At 42.1% G+C, this 23,731-nt stretch overlaps 1 protein-coding gene across 1 annotated transcript in view; it reads right to left on the bottom strand.

Annotated features, from left to right (window-relative positions):
* pde4d (phosphodiesterase 4D, cAMP-specific) overlaps window positions 1-14,301 on the bottom strand; it is a 108,729-nt gene extending 94,428 nt beyond the window's left edge. The window contains exon 1 of the mRNA XM_087779186.1: window positions 14,042-14,301. Coding sequence (XP_087635312.1) covers window positions 14,042-14,301 — 260 coding nt within the window. The remainder of the gene's footprint in view (window positions 1-14,041) is intronic.
* Window positions 14,302-23,731: the final 9,430 nt, after the last annotated feature.

Below are 23,731 nucleotides of genomic sequence, written 5' to 3'. Positions count from 1 at the left end.
CTCAAGGGCTCGGGCAGAGGGTTCAACACTGTGACACATTTGGGTTTTTCACCCGAAGGCTCGTGAAGCCAAAGCAGCTGCTCAGTGATCAACGTCTGAGGAGCTGTCGGTTCAAATCCCATCAAAGACAAGAACCTTTGAGCAACGCAGCACGAGGACCAGTTATATAAATATATATAAACATATTTAAACATATATATAAAAATATATATATATGTTTAAATATGTTTATATATATATGTTTATATATATATGTTTATATATATATATGTTTATATATGTTTATATATATTTTATATATATATATGTTTATATATGTTTATATATATATTTTATATATAGGTTTATATATGTTTATATATGTGTTTATATATATATATGTTTATATATGTTTATATATCTAAACATACAAACGTTCATGTGTGAATATACTACACATATATACTTGTTACTACACTATCACAACACCAGAGTCAAGTACTGGACAATACTACACATATATACTTGTTACTACACTATCACAACACCAGAGTCTAGTACTGGACAATACTACACATATATACTTGTTACTACAGTATCACAACACCAGAGTCAAGTACTGGACAATACTACACATATATACTTGTTACTACACTATCACAACACCAGAGTCAAGTACTGGACAATACTACACATATATACTTGTTACTACACTATCACTACACCAGAGTCAAGTACTGGACAATACTACACCTATATACTTGTTACTACACTATCACAACACCAGAGTCAAGTACTGGACAATGCTACACATATATACTTGTTACTACACTATCACAACACCAGAGTCTAGTACTGGACAATACTACACATATATACTTGTTACTACACTATCACAACACCAAAGTCAAGTACTTGACAATACTACACATATATACTTGTTACTACACTATCACAACACCAGAGTCTGGTACTGGACAATACTACACATATATACTTGTTACTACACTATCACAACACCAAAGTCAAGTACTTGACAATACTACACATATATACTTGTTACTACACTATCACAACACCAGAGTCTAGTACTGGACAATACTACACCTATATACTTGTTACTACACTATCACAACACCAGAGTCAAGTACTGGACAATGCTACACATATATACTTGTTACTACAATATCACAACACCAGAGTCTAGTACTGGACAATACTACACATATATACTTGTTACTACACTATCACAACACCAAAGTCAAGTACTTGACAATACTACACATATATACTTGTTACTACACTATCACAACACCAGAGTCAAGTACTGGACAATACTACACATATATACTTGTTACTACACTATCACAACACCAGAGTCAAGTACTGGACAATACTACACCTATATACTTGTTACTACACTATCACAACACCAGAGTCAAGTACTGGACAATGCTACACATATATACTTGTTACTACACTATCACAACACCAGAGTCTAGTACTGGACAATACTACACATATATACTTGTTACTACACTATCACAACACCAAAGTCAAGTACTTGACAATACTACACATATATACTTGTTACTACACTATCACAACACCAGAGTCAAGTACTGGACAATACTACACATATATACTTGTTACTACACTATCACAACACCAGAGTCAAGTACTGGACAATACTACACATATATACTTGTTACTACACTATCACAACACCAGAGTCAAGTACTGCACAATACTACACATATATACTTGTTACTACACTATCACAACACCAAAGTCAAGTACTTGACAATACTACACATATATACTTGTTACTACACTATCACAACACCAGAGTCAAGTACTGGACAATACTACACATATATACTTGTTACTACACTATCACAACACCATAGTCAAGTACTGGACAATACTACACATATATACTTGTTACTACACTATCACAACACCAGAGTCAAGTACTGCACAATACTACACATATATACTTGTTACTACACTATCACAACACTAGAGTCAAGTACTGGACAATGCTACACATATATACTTGTTACTACACTATCACAACACCAGAGTCTAGTACTGGACAATACTACACATATATACTTGTTACTACACTATCACAACACCAGAGTCAAGTACTGGACAATACTACACATATATACTTGTTACTATAGTATCACAACACCAGAGTCTAGTACTGGACAATACTACACAAATATACTTGTTACTATAGTATCACAACACCAGAGTCAAGTACTGGACAATACTACACATATATACTTGTTACTACACTATCACAACACCAGAGTCAAGTATTCCACAATACTCCACATATATACTTGTTACTACACTATCACAACAACAGAGTCAAGTACTCCACAATACTACACATATATACTTGTTACTACACTATCACAACACCAGAGTCAAGTACTCCACAATACTACACATATATACTTGTTACTACACTATCACAACACCAGAGTCAAGTACTCCACAATACTACACATATATACCTGTTACTACACTATCACAACAACAGAGTCAAGTACTCCACAATACTACACATATATACTTGTTACTACACTATCACAACACCAGAGTCAAGTACTCCACAATGCTACACATATATACTTCTTACTACACTATCACAACACCAGAGTCAAGTACTCCACAATACTAAACAAATATACTTGTTACTACACTATCACAACAACAGAGTCAAGTACTGGACAATACTACACATATATACTTGTTACTACACTATCACAACACCAGAGTAAAGTATTCCACAATACTCCACATATATACTTGTTACTACACTATCACAACAGCAGAGTCAAGTACTCCACAATACTCCACATATATACTTGTTACTACACTATCACAACAACAGAGTCAAGTACTCCACAATACTCCACATATATACTTGTTACTACACTATCACAACACCAGAGTCAAGTACTCCACAATACTACACATATATACTTGTTACTACACTATCACAACAACAGAGTCAAGTATTCCACAATACTACACATATATACTTGTTACTACACTATCACAAAACCAGAGTCAAGTACTCCACAATACTACACATATATACTTGTTACTACACTATCACAACACCAGAGTCAAGTACTCCACAATACTCCACATATATACTTGTTACTAAACTATCACAACACCAGAGTCAAGTACTGGACAATACTACACATATATACTTGTTACTATAGTATCACAACACCAGAGTCAAGTACTCCACAATACTACACATATATACTTGTTACTACACTATCACAACACCAGAGTCAAGTACTCCACAATACTACACATATATACTTGTTACTACACTATCACAACAACAGAATCAAGTACTCCACAATACTCCACATATATACTTGTTACTACACTATCACAACACCAGAGTCAAGTACTCCACAATACTCCACATATATACTTGTTACTACACTATCACAACACCAGAGTCAAGTACTCCACAATACTAAACAAATATACTTGTTACTACACTATCACAACAACAGAGTCAAGTACTGGACAATACTACACATATATACTTGTTACTACACTATCACAACACCAGAGTCAAGTATTCAACAATACTCCACATATATACTTGTTACTACACTATCACAACACCAGAGTCAAGTACTCCACAATACTACACATATATACTTGTTACTACACTATCACAACAACAGAGTCAAGTACTCCACAATACTACACATATATACTTGTTACTACACTATCACAACACCAGAGTCAAGTACTCCACAATACTCCACATATATACTTGTTACTACACTATCACAACACCAGAGTCAAGTACTCCACAATACTATACATATATACTTGTTACTACACTATCACAACAACAGAGTCAAGTACTCCACAATACTACACATATATACTTGTTACTACACTATCACAACACCAGAGTCAAGTACTCCACAATACTACACATATATACTTGTTACTACACTATCACAACACCAGAGTCAAGTATTCAACAATACTCCACATATATACTTGTTACTACACTATCACAACAGCAGAGTCAAGTACTCCACAATACTCCACATATATACTTGTTACTACACTATCACAACAACAGAGTCAAGTACTCCACAATACTCCACATATATACTTGTTACTACACTATCACAACACCAGAGTCAAGTACTGGACAATACTACACATATATACTTGTTACTATAGTATCACAACACCAGAGTCAAATACTCCACAATACTACACATATATACTTGTTACTACACTATCACAACACCAGAGTCAAGTACTCCACAATACTACACATATATACTTGTTACTACACTATCACAACAACAGAGTCAAGTACTCCACAATACTCCACATATATACTTGTTACTACACTATCACAACACCAGAGTCAAGTACTCGACAATACTCCACATATATACTTGTTACTACACTATCACAACACCAGAGTCAAGTACTCCACAATACTACACATATATACTTGTTACTACACTATCACAACACCAGAGTCAAGTACTCCACAATACTACACATATATACTTGTTACTACACTATCACAACACCAGAGTCAAGTACTCCACAATACTACACATATATACTTGTTACTACACTATCACAACAACAGAGTCAAGTACTCCACAATACTACACATATATACTTGTTACTACACTATCACAACACCAGAGTCAAGTACTCCACAATACCAAACATATATACTTGTTACTACACTATCACAACAACAGAGTCAAGTACTCCACAATACTCCACATATATACTTGTTACTACACTATCACAACACCAGAGTCAAGTACTCCACAATACTCCACATATATACTTGTTACTACACTATCACAACACCAGAGTCAAGTACTCCACAATACTACACATATATACTTGTTACTACACTATCACAACAACAGAGTCAAGTACTCCACAATACTACACATATATACTTGTTACTACACTATCACAACACCAGAGTCAAGTACTCCACAATACTACACATATATACTTGTTACTACACTATCACAACACCAGAGTCAAGTACTCCACAATACTACACATATATACTTGTTACTACACTATCACAACACCAGAGTCAAGTACTCCACAATACTACACATATATACTTGTTACTACACTATCACAACACCAGAGTCAAGTACTCCACAATACTACACATATATACTTGTTACTACACTATCACAACAACAGAGTCAAGTACTCCACAATACTCCACATATATACGTGTTACTACACTATCACAACAACAGAGTCAAGTACTGGACAATACTACACATATATACTTGTTACTACACTATCACAACACCAGAGTCAAGTACTCCACAATACTACACATATATACTTGTTACTACACTATCACAACACCAGAGTCAAGTACTCCACAATACTACACATATATACTTGTTACTACACTATCACAACAACAGAGTCAAGTACTGGACAATACTACACATATATACTTGTTACTACAATATCACAACACCAGAGTCAATACTCCACAATACTAAACAAATATACTTGTTACTACACTATCACAACAACAGAGTCAAGTACTGGACAATACTACACATATATACTTGTTACTACACTATCACAACACCAGAGTCAAGTACTCCACAATACTCCACATATATACTTGTTACTACACTATCACAACACCAGAGTCAAGTACTCCACAATACTACACATATATACTTGTTACTACACTATCACAACACCAGAGTCAAGTACTCCACAATACTACACATATATACTTGTTACTACACTATCACAACAACAGAGTCAAGTACTCCACAATACTACACATATATACTTGTTACTACACTATCACAACAACAGAGTCAAGTACTCCACAATACTCCACATATATACTTGTTACTACACTATCACAACACCAGAGTCAAGTACTCCACAATACTACACATATATACTTGTTACTACACTATCACAACAACAGAGTCAAGTACTCCACAATACTCCACATATATACTTGTTACTACACTATCACAACATCAGAGTCAAGTACTGGACAATACTACACATATATACTTGTTACTATAGTATCACAACACCAGAGTCTAGTACTGGACAATACTACACATATATACTTGTTACTATAGTATCACAACACCAGAGTCAAGTACTGGACAATACTACACGTATATACTTGTTACTACGCTATCACAACAGCAGAGTCTAGTACTCCACAATACTACACATATATACTTGTTACTACACTATCACAACAACAGAGTCAAGTACTCCACAATACTCCACATATATACTTGTTACTACACTATCACAACACCAGAGTCAAGTACTCCACAATACTACGCATATATACTTGTTACTACACTATCACAACAACAGAGTCAAGTACTCCACAATACTACACATATATACTTGTTACTACACTATCACAACACCAGAGTCAAGTACTCCACAATACTCCACATATATACTTGTTACTACACTATCACAACGCAAGAGTCAAGTACTCCACAATACTACACATATATACTTGTTACTACACTATCACAACAACAGAGTCAAGCACTCCACAATACTCCACATATATACGTGTTACTACACTATTACAACACCAGAGTCAAGTACTCCACAATACTCCACATATATACTTGTTACTACACTATCACAACACCAGAGTCAAGTACTCCACAATACTCCACATATATACGTGTTACTACACTATCACAACACCAGAGTCAAGTACTCCACAATACTCCACATATATACTTGTTACTACACTATCACAACACCAGAGTCAAGTACTCCACAATACTACACATATATACTTGTTACTACACTATCACAACAACAGAGTCAAGTACTCCACAATACTACACATATATACTTGTTACTACACTATCACAACACCAGAGTCAAGTACTCCACAATACCAAACATATATACTTGTTACTACACTATCACAACAACAGAGTCAAGTACTCCACAATACTCCACATATATACTTGTTACTACACTATCACAACATCAGAGTCAAGTACTGGACAATACTACACATATATACTTGTTACTATAGTATCACAACACCAGAGTCTAGTACTGGACAATACTACACATATATACTTGTTACTATAGTATCACAACACCAGAGTCAAGTACTGGACAATACTACACGTATATACTTGTTACTACGCTATCACAACAGCAGAGTCTAGTACTCCACAATACTACACATATATACTTGTTACTACACTATCACAACAACAGAGTCAAGTACTCCACAATACTCCACATATATACTTGTTACTACACTATCACAACACCAGAGTCAAGTACTCCACAATACTACGCATATATACTTGTTACTACACTATCACAACAACAGAGTCAAGTACTCCACAATACTACACATATATACTTGTTACTACACTATCACAACACCAGAGTCAAGTACTCCACAATACTCCACATATATACTTGTTACTACACTATCACAACGCAAGAGTCAAGTACTCCACAATACTACACATATATACTTGTTACTACACTATCACAACAACAGAGTCAAGCACTCCACAATACTCCACATATATACGTGTTACTACACTATTACAACACCAGAGTCAAGTACTACACAATACTCCACATATATACTTGTTACTACACTATCACAACACCAGAGTCAAGTACTCCACAATACTCCACATATATACGTGTTACTACACTATCACAACACCAGAGTCAAGTACTCCACAATACTCCACATATATACTTGTTACTACACTATCACAACACCAGAGTCAAGTACTCCACAATACTACACATATATACTTGTTACTACACTATCACAACAACAGAGTCAAGTACTCCACAATACTACACATATATACTTGTTACTACACTATCACAACACCAGAGTCAAGTACTCCACAATACCAAACATATATACTTGTTACTACACTATCACAACAACAGAGTCAAGTACTCCACAATACTCCACATATATACTTGTTACTACACTATCACAACACCAGAGTCAAGTACTCCACAATACTCCACATATATACTTGTTACTACACTATCACAACACCAGAGTCAAGTACTCCACAATACTACACATATATACTTGTTACTACACTATCACAACACCAGAGTCAAGTACTCCACAATACTCCACATATATACTTGTTACTACACTATCACAACACCAGAGTCAAGTACTCCACAATACTACACATATATACTTGTTACTACACTATCACAACAACAGAGTCAAGTACTCCACAATACTACACATATATACTTGTTACTACACTATCACAACAACAGAGTCAAGTACTCCACAATACTCCACATATATACTTGTTAATACACTATCACAACACCAGAGTCAAGTACTCCACAATACTACACATATATACTTGTTACTACACTATCACAACACCAGAGTCAAGTACTCCACAATACTACACATATATACTTGTTACTACACTATCACAACAACAGAGTCAAGTACTCCACAATACTCCACATATATACTTGTTACTACACTATCACAACACCAGAGTCAAGTACTGGACAATACTACACATATATACTTGTTACTATAGTATCACAACACCAGAGTCTAGTACTGGACAATACTACACATATATACTTGTTACTATAGTATCACAACACCAGAGTCAAGTACTGGACAATACTACACGTATATACTTGTTACTACGCTATCACAACAGCAGAGTCTAGTACTCCACAATACTACACATATATACTTGTTACTACACTATCACAACAACAGAGTCAAGTACTCCACAATACTCCACATATATACTTGTTACTACACTATCACAACACCAGAGTCAAGTACTCCACAATACTACACATATATACTTGTTACTACACTATCACAACAACAGAGTCAAGTACTCCACAATACTACACATATATACTTGTTACTACACTATCACAACACCAGAGTCAAGTACTCCACAATACTCCACATATATACTTGTTACTACACTATCACAACACAAGAGTCAAGTACTCCACAATACTACACATATATACTTGTTACTACACTATCACAACAACAGAGTCAAGTACTCCACAATACTCCACATATATACGTGTTACTACACTATTACAACACCAGAGTCAAGTACTCCACAATACTCCACATATATACTTGTTACTAAACTATCACAACACCAGAGTCAAGTACTCCAAAATACTCCACATATATACTTGTTACTACACTATCACAACACCAGAGTCAAGTACTGGACAATACTACACATATATACTTGTTACTATAGTATCACAACACCAGAGTCTAGTACTGGACAATACTACACATATATACTTGTTACTACACTATCACAACAACAGAGTCAAGTACTCCACAATACTACACATATATACTTGTTACTACACTATCACAACAACAGAGTATATGTTCATATGTATTGATACTTCTTGACAAACAAATGTAAAGTCACATCATCATCATCTTCTCTCTTCGTTTCTTCCCCCATGTTTGTCTCTCAAGGTTTGAACCTTCAACACTAATGTAATCGTGAGCTCAGACGACCTTCTCAGTCTTTTTTCTCTCCTTCCAGAACCGCTGAGTAATTAGAGCAGAAACATTTCCTCGCCGTCTGTCCGAGGATCTGACCTGGTTTCATCGCAACCTTGACGTGGAGACTGAGACTCAAACGAAAGAAACAGACGCTTGTCTCAGGTCTGATCGAGTGTGTCTCAGGTGAGTCTGTGTGTGTCTCAGGTGTGATCGTGTGTGTCTCAGGTGTGTCTGTGTGTGTCTCAGGTGTGATCGTGTGTCTCTCAGGTGAGTCTGTGTGTGTCTCAGGTGTGTCTGTGTGTGTCTCAGGTGTGATCGTGTGTGTCTCAGGTGAGTCTGTGTGTGTCTCAGGTGAGTCTGTGTGTGTCTCAGGTGTGTCTGTGTGTGTCTCAGGTGTGATCGTGTGTGTCTCAGGTGAGTCTGTGTGTGTCTCAGGTGAGTCTGTGTGTGTCTCAGGTGTGTCTGTGTGTGTCTCAGGTGTGTCTGTGTGTGTCTCAGGTGTGATCGTGTGTCTCTCAGGTGAGTCTGTGTGTGTCTCAGGTGTGTCTGTGTGTGTCTCAGGTGTGATCATGTGTGTCTCAGGTGAGTCTGTGTGTGTCTCAGGTGAGTCTGTGTGTGTCTCAGGTGTGTCTGTGTGTGTCTCAGGTGTGATCGTGTGTGTCTAAGGTGAGTCTGTGTGTGTCTCAGGTGAGTCCATGTGTGTCTCAGGTGAGTCCACGTGTGTCTCAGGTGAGTCCATGTGTGTCTCAGGTGAGTCCGCGTGTTTCTCAGGTGAGTCTCAGGTGATTCCACGTGTGTCTCAGGTGAGTCCACATGTGTCTTAGGTGAGTCCATGTGTGTCTCAGGTGAGTCCGCGTGTGTCTCAGGTGAGTCTCAGGTGAGTCTGCGTGTGTCTCAGGTGAGTCTGTGTGTGTCTCAGGTGAGTCCATGTGTGTCTTAGGTGAGTCCATGTGTGTCTCAGGTGAGTCCACATGTGTCTTAGGTGAGTCCATGTGTGTCTCAGGTGAGTCCGCGTGTGTCTCAGGTGAGTCTCAGGTGAGTCTGCGTGTGTCTCAGGTGAGTCTGTGTGTGTCTCAGGTGAGTCCATGTGAGTCTGTGTGTCTCATTTGTGATCGTGTGTGTCTCAGGTGAGTCTGCGTGTGTCTCAGGTGAGTCCACGTGTGTCTTGTGAGTCCATGTGTGTCTCAGGTGAGTCCACGTGTGTCTCAGGTGAGTCCACGTGTGTCTCAGGTGAGTCCACGTGTGTCTCAGGTGAGTCCACGTGTGTCTCAGGTGAGTCTCAGGTGAGTCCACGTGTGTCTCAGGTGAGTCCACGTGTGTCTCAGGTGAGTCCACGTGTGTCTCAGGTGAGTCTCAGGTGAGTCTCAGGTGAGTCCGCGTGTGTCTCAGGTGAGTCTCAGGTGAGTCCACGTGTGTCTCAGGTGAGTCCACGTGTGTCTCAGGTGAGTCTCAGGTGTGTCTCAGGTGAGTCCACGTGTGTCTCAGGTGAGTCCACGTGTGTCTCAGGTGAGTCTCAGGTGAGTCTCAGGTGAGTCCGCGTGTGTCTCAGGTGAGTCTCAGGTGAGTCCACGTGTGTCTCAGGTGAGTCCACGTGTGTCTCAGGTGAGTCCCTGTGTGTCTCAGGTGAGTCCGCATGTGTCTCAGGTGAGTCCGCGTGTGTCTCAGGGGAGTCGATGTGTGTCTCAGGTGAGTGTAGTGTGTCTCAGGTGAGTTCATGTGTGTCTCAGGTGAGTCCACGTGTGTCTCAGGTGAGTCCACGTGTGTCTCAGGTGAGTCCCTGTGTGTCTCAGGTGAGTCCGCATGTGTCTCAGGTGAGTCCGCGTGTGTCTCAGGGGAGTCCATGTGTGTCTCAGGTGAGTGTAGTGTGTCTCAGGTGAGTTCATGTGTGTCTCAGGTGAGTCCACGTGTGTCTCAGGTGAGTCCACGTGTGTCTCAGGTGAGTCTCAGGTGAGTCCACGTGTGTCTCAGGTGAGTCCCTGTGTGTCTCAGGTGAGTCCGCATGTGTCTCAGGTGAGTCCGCGTGTGTCTCAGGGGAGTCCATGTGTGTCTCAGGTGAGTGTAGTGTGTCTCAGGTGAGTTCATGTGTGTCTCAGGTGAGTCCACGTGTGTCTCAGGTGAGTCCACGTGTGTCTCAGGTGAGTCTCAGGTGAGTCCACGTGTGTCTCAGGTGAGTCCACGTGTGTCTCAGGTGAGTCCACGTGTGTCTCAGGTGAGTCCACGTGTGTCTCAGGTGAGTCTCAGGTGAGTCTCAGGTGAGTCCACATGTGTCTCAGGTGAGTCTCAGGTGAGTCCATGTGTGTCTCAGGTGAGTCCGCATGTGTCTCAGGTGAGTCCACGTGTGTCTCAGGTGAGTCTCAGGTGAGTCCACATGTGTCTCAGGTGAGTCTCAGGTGAGGCCACGTGTGTGTCATGACTGGCATTTATTTGCCTCTGAGAATAAAAAGACTTTCCAGACTCAAGGAACAGCTCAGAGTTCAAGAAGCTTCTGTTGTGGCGTAAAGAGTTATTGGTCCAAGATCACTGACAGCATCCTAGAGACGTGTCCAGCTACTGGAGAAACCAGAGACACACACACTGAGACAAACATCTTATATAATGAGTTTGGGAAACATCTTGTGAAATCGTCTTGGCTGAGTGTCCAGACATCGTCACGCCGAGGAGGTCCTGAGGGCGGACCTCACTGTGTCCTGTATGAAGTCAATGTGTGCTGTAAGACTCTGATGATGATGATGATGATGATGATGTTGATGATGAAGATGATGATGATGATGATACTGATGATGATGATGTTGATGTTGATGTTGATGCTGATGCTGATGCTGATGCTGATAATGATGATGATGATGATGTTGATGATGAAGATGATGATGATGAAGCTGATGCTGATGCTGATACTGATGATGATGATGATGATGTTGATGATGAAGATGATGATACTGATGATGATGATGTTGATGTTGATGTTGATGATGATGCTGATGCTGATGATGATGATGATGATGAAGATGAAGATGATGATGATGATGAAGATGAAGATGATGATGATGCTGATACTGATGATGATGATGATGATGATGATGATGTTGATGATGAAGATGATGATGATGAAGCTGATGCTGATGCTGATGCTGATACTGATGATGATGATGATGATGTTGATGATGATACTGATGCTAATGCTGATGCTGATACTGATGATGATGATGATGATGTTGATGATGAATATGATGATGATGATGATGATGATGATGATGATGATGGTACTGATGCTGTGACATCGGAAGGATTGCTTGTGAATGACCTGCTGGGCTTCGACCCACAGTTAATAAAATCCTCCCGTTGACCTGGTCTGGGTTCACTAATTTCCAGTCGACAACCTCTTGGTTCCTTCTTCAATACTTCATCTACAGAAGGACAATGTTACATCTTCTTCTGTCTTGTGACGACACAGCGCCCCCTCAGGGCGGAGCACGGAACGCTTGTGTAGCACGAGAGTCTTTGACCCACACAACCAACACAACCAACGACACAACCAACACAAATCCATCAACGTCGGTTCATCACCAACATCTTCTGACAGCAGTTCAAGGTCAGTGATCTTTCTTCTGCAGTGATGTCATCAAGGACGATGCGTTCAAGAGCGACAACGATATGAGGTTTTACTCATAAACGCGACTCGAGAATAAAACATCCCATAATGTTGCTCTCAGAGAAGCCTGTCGTCATCACGTCAAGTTTCTCAACATCTTCTCACACGATTGTGCGACACGTGGACAGAAATAAATGAAGTGTTTGAAAAGTCAGAATTAAAATCGAAATATGTTTAAATGGATATAAATACACATTTATGAGGCTACAGGGAAACAAATACACAAAGGGAAGAGTTTTACTTTCTCCACATGTCAGTTGTATTTGTAAAGCAAGTGTTGAAATACTTCATAATATTGATTTAATTGTGATCGATATAGTTTTGTTTGTTTCTGTGACTTCATCACTTCAGCTTCACATGAGACGTTCAGGGACCAGATGAAGACAATGTGATCCTCGTGAGTCTCTTCGTGTTCTTTCTGCTTCATTTATGATGAAACCATGATGATGATTCCATCAAGAATGTCTCCTTTAAACTATGAAAACATCTCTGAACCTAAACTCTGTGTTCCTGTCGCTCCAGGACCTTCTCAACCTTTGTCTCCACACGTTTGAAGGATTTAAACTCGTGAATATTGAAGCTTTTATTAACATATGAATCTGAACAAAGATCAACATCGAGCGAGACGTTCGTCAAAAAGTGAAATCCAAGCAGGAGCTCGCGACAAACATCCTCTCACATCCACGAACCTTCTGAAAGTTCCTCACGAACATCTCAGCTCAACAACGCCCATGATGCTCCTCGCGCGCGGGATCATCTCTTACCGTCGAAGACCTTGAAACGACGACGGCCATGACATCCTGGACTTCTTCAGCCCGGGTCGGTGTCCCGTGTCCACGGCGTAAGTCCGGTCCATGTTCGGGCGCAGGTTCTGCTCGGTGTCCGAGGAGCCTCTTTGTCTAACGCGCGCGCTCCTGCGCACCGGCGTGAGCAGGAGCGGCGCGAGCGCGTGCTGGTGCCACAGATGTTTGGGGGGTTTCGTGCTCGCGCTCCCGGCGAGCGAGGACCCTGAGCCGGGATCCATCCCCGCGCACGAGCCGCGAGAGGCGTCAGAATGAAGCGTCACACGCGCGTGTCTTCATGTCTTCAGACTTTATCTTCTCAACACCAAACATTCATGAACTTCACCCGCAGTTTCCTGAACAGGTCCGTGAACGCATCACAGCTGCATCAACTTGTTCTCCTCAGAAGAACAGACCAGGATGGAGGGATGAAGGAGGAGAGAGATCCAACATGACCCACCAGAGCCCCGCCCTCAAACATGCATGTGTGGGCGTGGCCAAAGTCAGGTGGTCATTATCAACATTCCACCTGGTTGATGGTTAACTAGTTTATTACTAGTGTGTTTACGATTCAAACCTTGTTAGCCTCAGATTCATCTTATTTAATATTTGACATTCATAACATTCACTGACGTCAAGATGAGTTTGTTTCATTTGAAAAATTCACACTTCAATGAAACATATTACATTATCATCTAGCTAAGCTAGCAAGTGTAGCATTAGCATGTTATCATCTAGTTAAGCTAGCAAGTGTAGCATTAGCATGTTATCATCTAGCTAAGCTAGCAAGTGTAGCATTAGCATGTTATCATCTAGCTAAACTACCAAGTGTAGCATTAGCATGTTATCATCTAGCTAAGCTAGCAAGTGTAGCATTAGCATGTTATCATCTAGCTAAACTACCAAGTGTAGCATTAGCATGTTATCATCTAGCTAAGCTAGCAAGTGTAGCATTAGCATGTTATCATCTAGCTAAGCTACCAAGTGTAGCATTAGCATGTTATCGTCTAGTTAAGCTAACAAGTGCAGCATTAGCATGTTATCGCCTAGCTAAGCTACCAAGTGTAGCATTAGCATGTTATCATCTAGGTAAGCTAGCAAGTGTAGCAATAGCATGTTATCGTCTAGCTAAGCTACCAAGTGTAGCATTAGCATGTTACACACACAGCCATACGCACACACAGGAGTTGGTACCTGCTGTCGTCCACGGCTGTGATGTTGATGAGTGGGGCGGGTCGTAGGGTCAGAGACGTGGGTCGGGGGGGGGCAGTGTTGGGGTCAGACTCTGGTCTTTGGTCACAGTAAAAGTGTTGAGCTTGTCTGAAAGCCAGAGGAGGAAGCTGGAGTGACCTGGAGGACGAGCGTCGCACCAGGCACGTGTTCTCACACTCGGAGTCATCACTGGAGGCCTGAAGACAAGAAGAACAACTCATCTGTTATTATCATCTGTTATTATCATCTGTAATTATCATGTAATTATCATCTGTTATTATCATGTTATTATCATCTGTTATTATTTTATCATCTGTTATTATAATCTGTTATTATCTTTTTATCATCTATTATTATCGTGTTTATATCTTGTAAGCATCTGTTATTATCATCTGTTATTATCATGTTATTATCATGATACTATGATGTTATTATCATCTGTTATCATCATCTGTTATGATCATGTTATTATCATCTGTTATTATCATGTTATTATCATGTTACTATGATGTTATTATCATCTGTTATTATCATCTGTTATTATCATCTGTTATTATCATGTTATTATCATGTAATCATCTGTTATTATCATGTTATTATCATGTTATTATCATGTTATCTGTTATTATCTGTTATTATCATCTGTTATTATCTTGTTATCAACTGTTATTATCATGTTATTATCATCCGTTATTATCATATTATCATCTGTTATTATCTTGTTATTATCGTGTTATTATGATCAGTTATATAATCTTTTATTATCTTTTTATTATCATGTTACTATCATGTTACTTTCTTGTTATTGTCACGTTATTATCATCTTTCATTATCATATCTATTATTATAGTGTTATTATCATGTTACTATCATGGTAGTATTTTGTTATTATTATCTGTTAATATTGTGTTATCTGTTATTTTCTTGTTATTATCTTGTTATTATCATGTTATCATCCGTTATTATATTGTTATTATCATCCTTTATCATCATGTTACTATATTGTTATTAGCGTGTTATTATCATCTGTTAGTATCTTATTATCTCTTGTTATCGTGTTTTTATCATGTTACTATCTTGTTATAATCATGTTACTATCATGTTATCATCTATTATAATCATCTGTTATTATCGCGTTATTATAATCAGTTATTATTATCTATTATTGTTTTATTATCATGTTACTATCTTGTTATTAGCGTGTTATTATCATCAGTTATTATCATCCGTTATTATAATCAGTTATTATCATCTTTTATCATCATGTTACTATATTGTTATTAGTGTGTTATTATCGTCTGTTATTATCTTATTATCTATTGTTATCGTGTTATTATCATGTTACTACCTTGTTAAAATCATGTAACTATCATGGTATTATCTTATTATTATCTGTTATTATTGTGTTGTCTATTATCATCTGTTATTTTCTTGGGTTTTATAATCTGTTATCATGTTACTATCATGTAATGATCTATTACTATCATCTATTATTATCTTGTTATTCTTGTGTTATTATCATGTTACTATCTTGTTATTATCATCTGGTATTATCTTGTTATTATCGTGTAGTATTAACCAGTAACTCTGGTGCTGTGATAGTGTAGTAACAAGTATATACTGTATGTGTAGTATTGTCCAGTACTTGACTCTGTTTTTTTGATAGTGTAGTAACAAGTATATATATTTGTAGTATTGTCCAGTACTTGACTCTGGTGTTGTGATAGTGTAGTAACAAGTATATATGTGTAGTATTGTCCAGTACTTGACTCTGGTGTTGTGATAGTGCAGTAACCAGTATATATGTGTAGTATTGTCCAGTACTTGACTCTGGTGTTGTGATAGTGTAGTAACAAGTATATATGTGTAGTATTGTCCAGTACTTGACTCTGGTTTTGTGATAGTGTAGTAACAAGTATATATGTGTATTATTGTCCAGTACTTGACTCTGGTGTTGTGATAGTGTAGTAACAAGTATATATGTGTAGTATTGTTCAGTACTTGACTCTGGTTTTGTGATAGTGTAGTAACAAGTATATATGTGTGGTATTGTCCAGTACTTGACGCTGGTGTTGTGATAGTGTAGTAACAAGTATATATGTGTGGTATTGTCCAGTACTTGACTCTGGTGTTGTGATAGTGTACTAACAAGAATATATGTGTAGTATTGTCCAGTACTTGACTCTGGTGTTGTGATAGTGTAGTAACAAGTATATATGTGTAGTATTGTCCAGTACTTGACTCTGGTGTTGTGATAGTGTAGTAACAAGTATATATGTGTAGTTTTGTCCAGTACTTGACTCTGGTGTTGTGATAGTGCAGTAACCAGTATATATGTGTAGCATTGTCCAGTACTTGACTCTGGTGTTGTGATAGTGTAGTAACAAGTATATATGTGTAGTATTGTCCAGTACTTGACTCTGGTGTTGTGATAGTGTAGTAACAAGTATATATGTGTAGTATTGTCCAGTACTGGACTCTGGTGTTGTGATAGTGTAGTAACAAGTATATATATATATATATATTTATATATATATATATATATTGTTGCAGTAATACTTCACATGAGGACAAACTTGACATCAACACATCAATCATTCAATATTCTGTCAATGTTTGATGAAGAGTTTTGATGCCACAAGTGGCGTCACTGAAGGTTCATCCACGTCATTGTGTTTGTTTCACAAGAGAAGAAACACAAGAATGATTGACAGCCTCGTCCATCAACAGTTCGACTCACAGAAGCTAAAGAAATGCTTTGATTCTCTAAGTCTGTTCAACAGTCTCTGGAGTCACGTGGTCGTCATGAGAAACTGTTGCAAACACCTGCCAGTCGATCACACCTTGAGTCACGTGACCAACGTGGTGTGAAGTGACAAGTGCTGTTGGATCCACTGAAGGAACCACAGCATCACAGGTTTCAAACCAGCAACCCAAGAAAACTAATGATTCAGAGGTGGTTTAAAAAAATGTCATCATGAACGAATCAACCAACATGTTGTTGAATCTCCTTCACCATGACACAACAGACACACACGACCGACACACACGACCGACACACACGACCGACACACACGACCGACACACACGACCGACACACACGACAGACACACACGACCGACACACACGACCGACACACACGACCGACACACACGACCGACACACACGACAGACACACACGACAGACACACACGACAGACACACACGACAGACACACACGACAGACACACACGACAGACACACACGACAGACGCAAACGACAGACACACACGACAGACGCAAAGGACCGACGCAAACGACAGACACACACGACCGACGCAAACGACAAACACACACGACAGACGCACACGAAAGACACACACGACAGCCTCAAACGACAGACACACACGACAGACACACACGAAAGACACACACGACAGACACACACGACCGACACACACGACAGACGCAAACGACAGACACACACGACAGACGCAAAGGACCGACGCAAACGACAGACACACACGACAGACGCACACGACAGACACACACGAAAGACACACACGACAGACACACACGACCGACGCAAAGGACCGACGCAAAGGACCGACACACACGACCGACACACACGACCGACGCAAACGACAGACACACACGACCGACGCAAACGACAGACACACACGACCGACGCAAACGACAGACACACACGACCGACGCAAACGACCGACACAAACGACCAACGCAAACGTCCGACACAAACGACCGACACAAACGGCCGATACATACGACCGACGCAAACGACCAACGCAAACGACCGACGCAAACGACCGACGCAAACGACCGACGCAAAGGACAGACACAAACGGCCGATACATACGACCGACTAAAACGACCGACACAAACGACCAACGCAAAAGACCGATGCAAACGACCAACACAAACGACAGACACACACGACCGACGCAAACGACAGACACACACGACCGACGCAAACAACCGACACAAACGACCAACGCAAACGACCGACACAAACGGCCGATACATACGACCGACAAAAACGACCGACAAAAACGACGGACGCAAACGACCGACACAAACGGCCGATACATACGACCGACAAAAACGACCGACACAAACGCCCAACGCAAACGACCGACGCAAACGACCGACACAAACGGCCGATACATACGACCGACACAAACGGCCGACACAAACGACCAACACAAACGATTGACACAAACGATTGACACAAACGGCCGATACATACGACCGACGCAAACGACCGACACAAACGGCCGATACATACGACCGACACAAACGACCAACGCAAACGACCGACGCAAACAAACGACCGACGCAAACAACCGACGCAAACAACCGACGCAAACGACCGACGCAAACAACCGACACAAACGACCGACGCAAACAACCGACGCAAACAACCGACGCAAACAACCGACGCAAACAACCGACGCAAACAACCGACACAAACAACCGACACACACACGGACGACACACACGACCGACACATACGACCGATACAAACAACCGACAAAAACGACCGACACAAACGACCGACGCAAACAACCGACACAAACGACCGACGCAAACAACCAACACAAACGACCGACACAAACGGGCGATACATACGACAGACACAAACGACCGACACACGACCGACACAAACGGCCGACAAAAACGACAGACACACATGACCGACAAACACAACCGACACACACGACAAACACACGACAAACACACGACCGACACACACGGCCGACACACGACCGACACAAACGACCGATATAAATGACCGACAAAAACGACCGACACAAACGACCGACACACGACCAACATCAACGACAGACACAAACGACAGATGCAAACGACAGACACACATGACCGACACCGACGACAGCCACACACGACATAAACACGACCGACACACACGGCCGACACACACGACCGACACAAACGACCGACACACACGACCGACACACAAAAGACCGATACATACGACCGACACATACAACTTACACATACGACCGACAAAAACGACCGACACAAACAACCGACACACAAACGACCGATACTTAAGACCGACACATACGACCAACAAAAACGACCGACACAAACGACCGACATAAACGACCGACACACACGACCGACACCAACGACAGACACAAACGACAGACGCAAACGACAGACACACATGACCGACACCAACGACAGCCACACACGACACACACGACCGACACACACGGCCGACACACACGGCCGACACAAACGACCGACACACATGGCCGACACACACGGCCGACACAAACAAACGACCGACAAAAACGACCGACACACACAGCCGACACAAACGACCGACACACACGGCCGACACAAACGACTGACACAAACGACCGACACAAACGACCGACACAAACGACCGACGCAAAAGACCGACGCAAACAACCGACACAAGCGACAGGCACAAACGGCCGATACATACGACAGACACAAACGACAGACACCAACGACAGACACACATGACCAACACAAACAACCGACACAAACGGCCGACACACGACCGACACCAACGACCGACACACACACGGATGACACACACGACCGACACATACGATCGATATAAACGACCGACAAAGACGAACGGCACAAACGACCGACACACACGACCAACGCAAAAGACAGACACACACGACCGACACACACGACAGACACACACGACCGACACACACGACAGACACACACGACAGACACACACGACCGACACACACGACAGACACACACGACAGACGCAAACGACAGACACACACGACAGACGCAAAGGACAGACGCAAACGACAGACACACACGACCGACGCAAACGACAGACACACACGACAGACGCACACGACAGACACACACGAAAGACACACACGACAGACTCAAACGACAGACACACACGACCGACGCAAAGGACCGACACACACGACCGGCGCAAACGACAGACACACGACCGACGCAAACGACCGACGCAAACGACCGACACAAACGACAGACACACACGACCGATGCAAACGACAGACACACACGACCGACGCAAACGACCGACACAAACGACCAACGCAAACGTCCGACACAAACGACCAACGCAAATGACCGACGCAAACGACCGACGCAAACGACCGACACAAACGGCCGATACATACGGCCGACAAAAATAACCGACACAAACGACCGACACAAACGGCCGATACATACGACCGACAAAAACGACCGACGCAAACGACCGACGCAAACGACAGACACAAACGGCCGATACATACGACCAACAAAAACGACCGACACAAACGACCAATGCAAACGACCGACGCAAACGACCAACACAAACGACAGACACAAACGACCGACGCAAACGACAGACACAAACGACAGACACAAACGACCGACGCAAACGACAGACACACACGACCGACGCAAACGACCGACACAAACGACCAACGCAAACGACCGACGCAAACGACCAACACAAACGACAGACACAAACGACCGACGCAAACGACAGACACACACACGACCGACGCAAACGACCGACACAAACGACCAACGCAAACGTCCGACACAAACGACCAACGCAAACGACCGACACAAACGGCCGATACATACGACCGACAAAAACGAACGACACAAACGACCATCGCAAACGACCGACACAAACGACAGACACAAACGGCCGATACATACGACCGACAAAAACGACTGACACAAACGACCAACGCAAACGACCGACGCAAACGACCGACGCAAACGACAGACACACGACCGACGCAAACGACAGACACACGACCGACGCAAATGACCGACACAAACGACAGACACACGACCGACGCAAACGACAGACACAAACGACAGACACACGACCGACGCAAACGACAGACACACGACCAACGCAAACGACCGACGCAAACGACAGACACACGACCGACGCAAACGACCGACACAAACGACAGACACACGACCGACGCAAACGACAGACACACGACCGACGCAAACGACCGACACAAACGACAGACACACGACCGACGCAAACGACCGACGCAAACGACAGACACACGACCGACGCAAACGACCGACACAAACGACAGACACACGACCGACGCAAACGACAGACACACGACCAACGCAAACGACCGACGCAAACCACCGACACAAACGGCCGATACATACGACCGACAAAAACGACCGACGCAGACGACCAACGCAAACGACCGACACAAACGACCGACACAAACGGCCGATACATACGACCGACAAAAACGATCGACGCAAACGACCGAAACAAACGACCGACACAAACGGCCGATACATACGGCCGACAAAAACGATCGACGCAAACGACCAACGCAAACGACCGACACAAACGACAGACACAAACGGCCGATACATACGACCGACAAAAACGACCGACACAAACGACCAACGCAAACGACCGACACAAACGACAGACACACGACCGACGCAAACGACAGACACACACGACCGACGCAAACGACCGACACAAACGACCAACGCAAACGACCGACACAAACGACCGACGCAAACGACCAACGCAAACGACCGACGCAAACGACCGACACAAACGGCCGATACATACGACCGACAAAAACGACCGACGCAAACGACCGACACAAACGGCCGATACATACGACCGACAAAAACGACCGACGCAAACGACCGACGCAAACGACCGACACAAAGGACCGACCCAAACGACCGACACAAACGGCCGATACATACGACCGACACAAACGACCGACACAAACGGCCGATACATACGACCGACAAAAACGACCGACACAAACGACCGACACAAACGACCGACACAAACGGCCGATACATACGACCGACAAAAACGACCGACACAAACGACCAACGCAAAGGACCGACGCAAACGACCGACACAAAGGACCGACCCAAACGACCGACACAAACGGCCGACAAAAACGGCCGACACAAACGGCCGACAAAAACGGCCGACAGAAACGACCGACGCAAAGGACCGACGCAAACGACCGACACAAAGGGCCGACCCAAACGACCGACACAAACGGCCGACAAAAACGACCGACACAAACGACCGACACAAACGGCCGATACATACGGCCGACAAAAACGACCGACAAAAACGACCGACACAAACGACCGACACAAACGGTCGATACATACGACCGACAAAAACGACCGACACAAACGACCAACGCAAACGACCGACACAAACGGCCAATACATACGACCGACAAAAACGACCGACACAAAGGACCGACCCAAAGGACCGACACAAACAGCCGATACATACGACCGACAAAAACGACCGACGCAAACGACCGACGCAAACGACCAACGCAAACGACCGACGCAAACAACCGACACAAACGACCGACACAAACGACCGACGCAAACAACCGACACAAACAGCCGATACATACGACC

Source organism: Callionymus lyra, chromosome 1 (genome assembly GCF_982586985.1).
Source record: "Callionymus lyra chromosome 1, fCalLyr1.hap1.1, whole genome shotgun sequence".
In the NCBI taxonomy this organism is placed as follows: Eukaryota; Metazoa; Chordata; class Actinopteri; order Syngnathiformes; family Callionymidae; genus Callionymus; species Callionymus lyra.
This window is presented reverse-complemented; position numbering and strand designations above follow the sequence as displayed.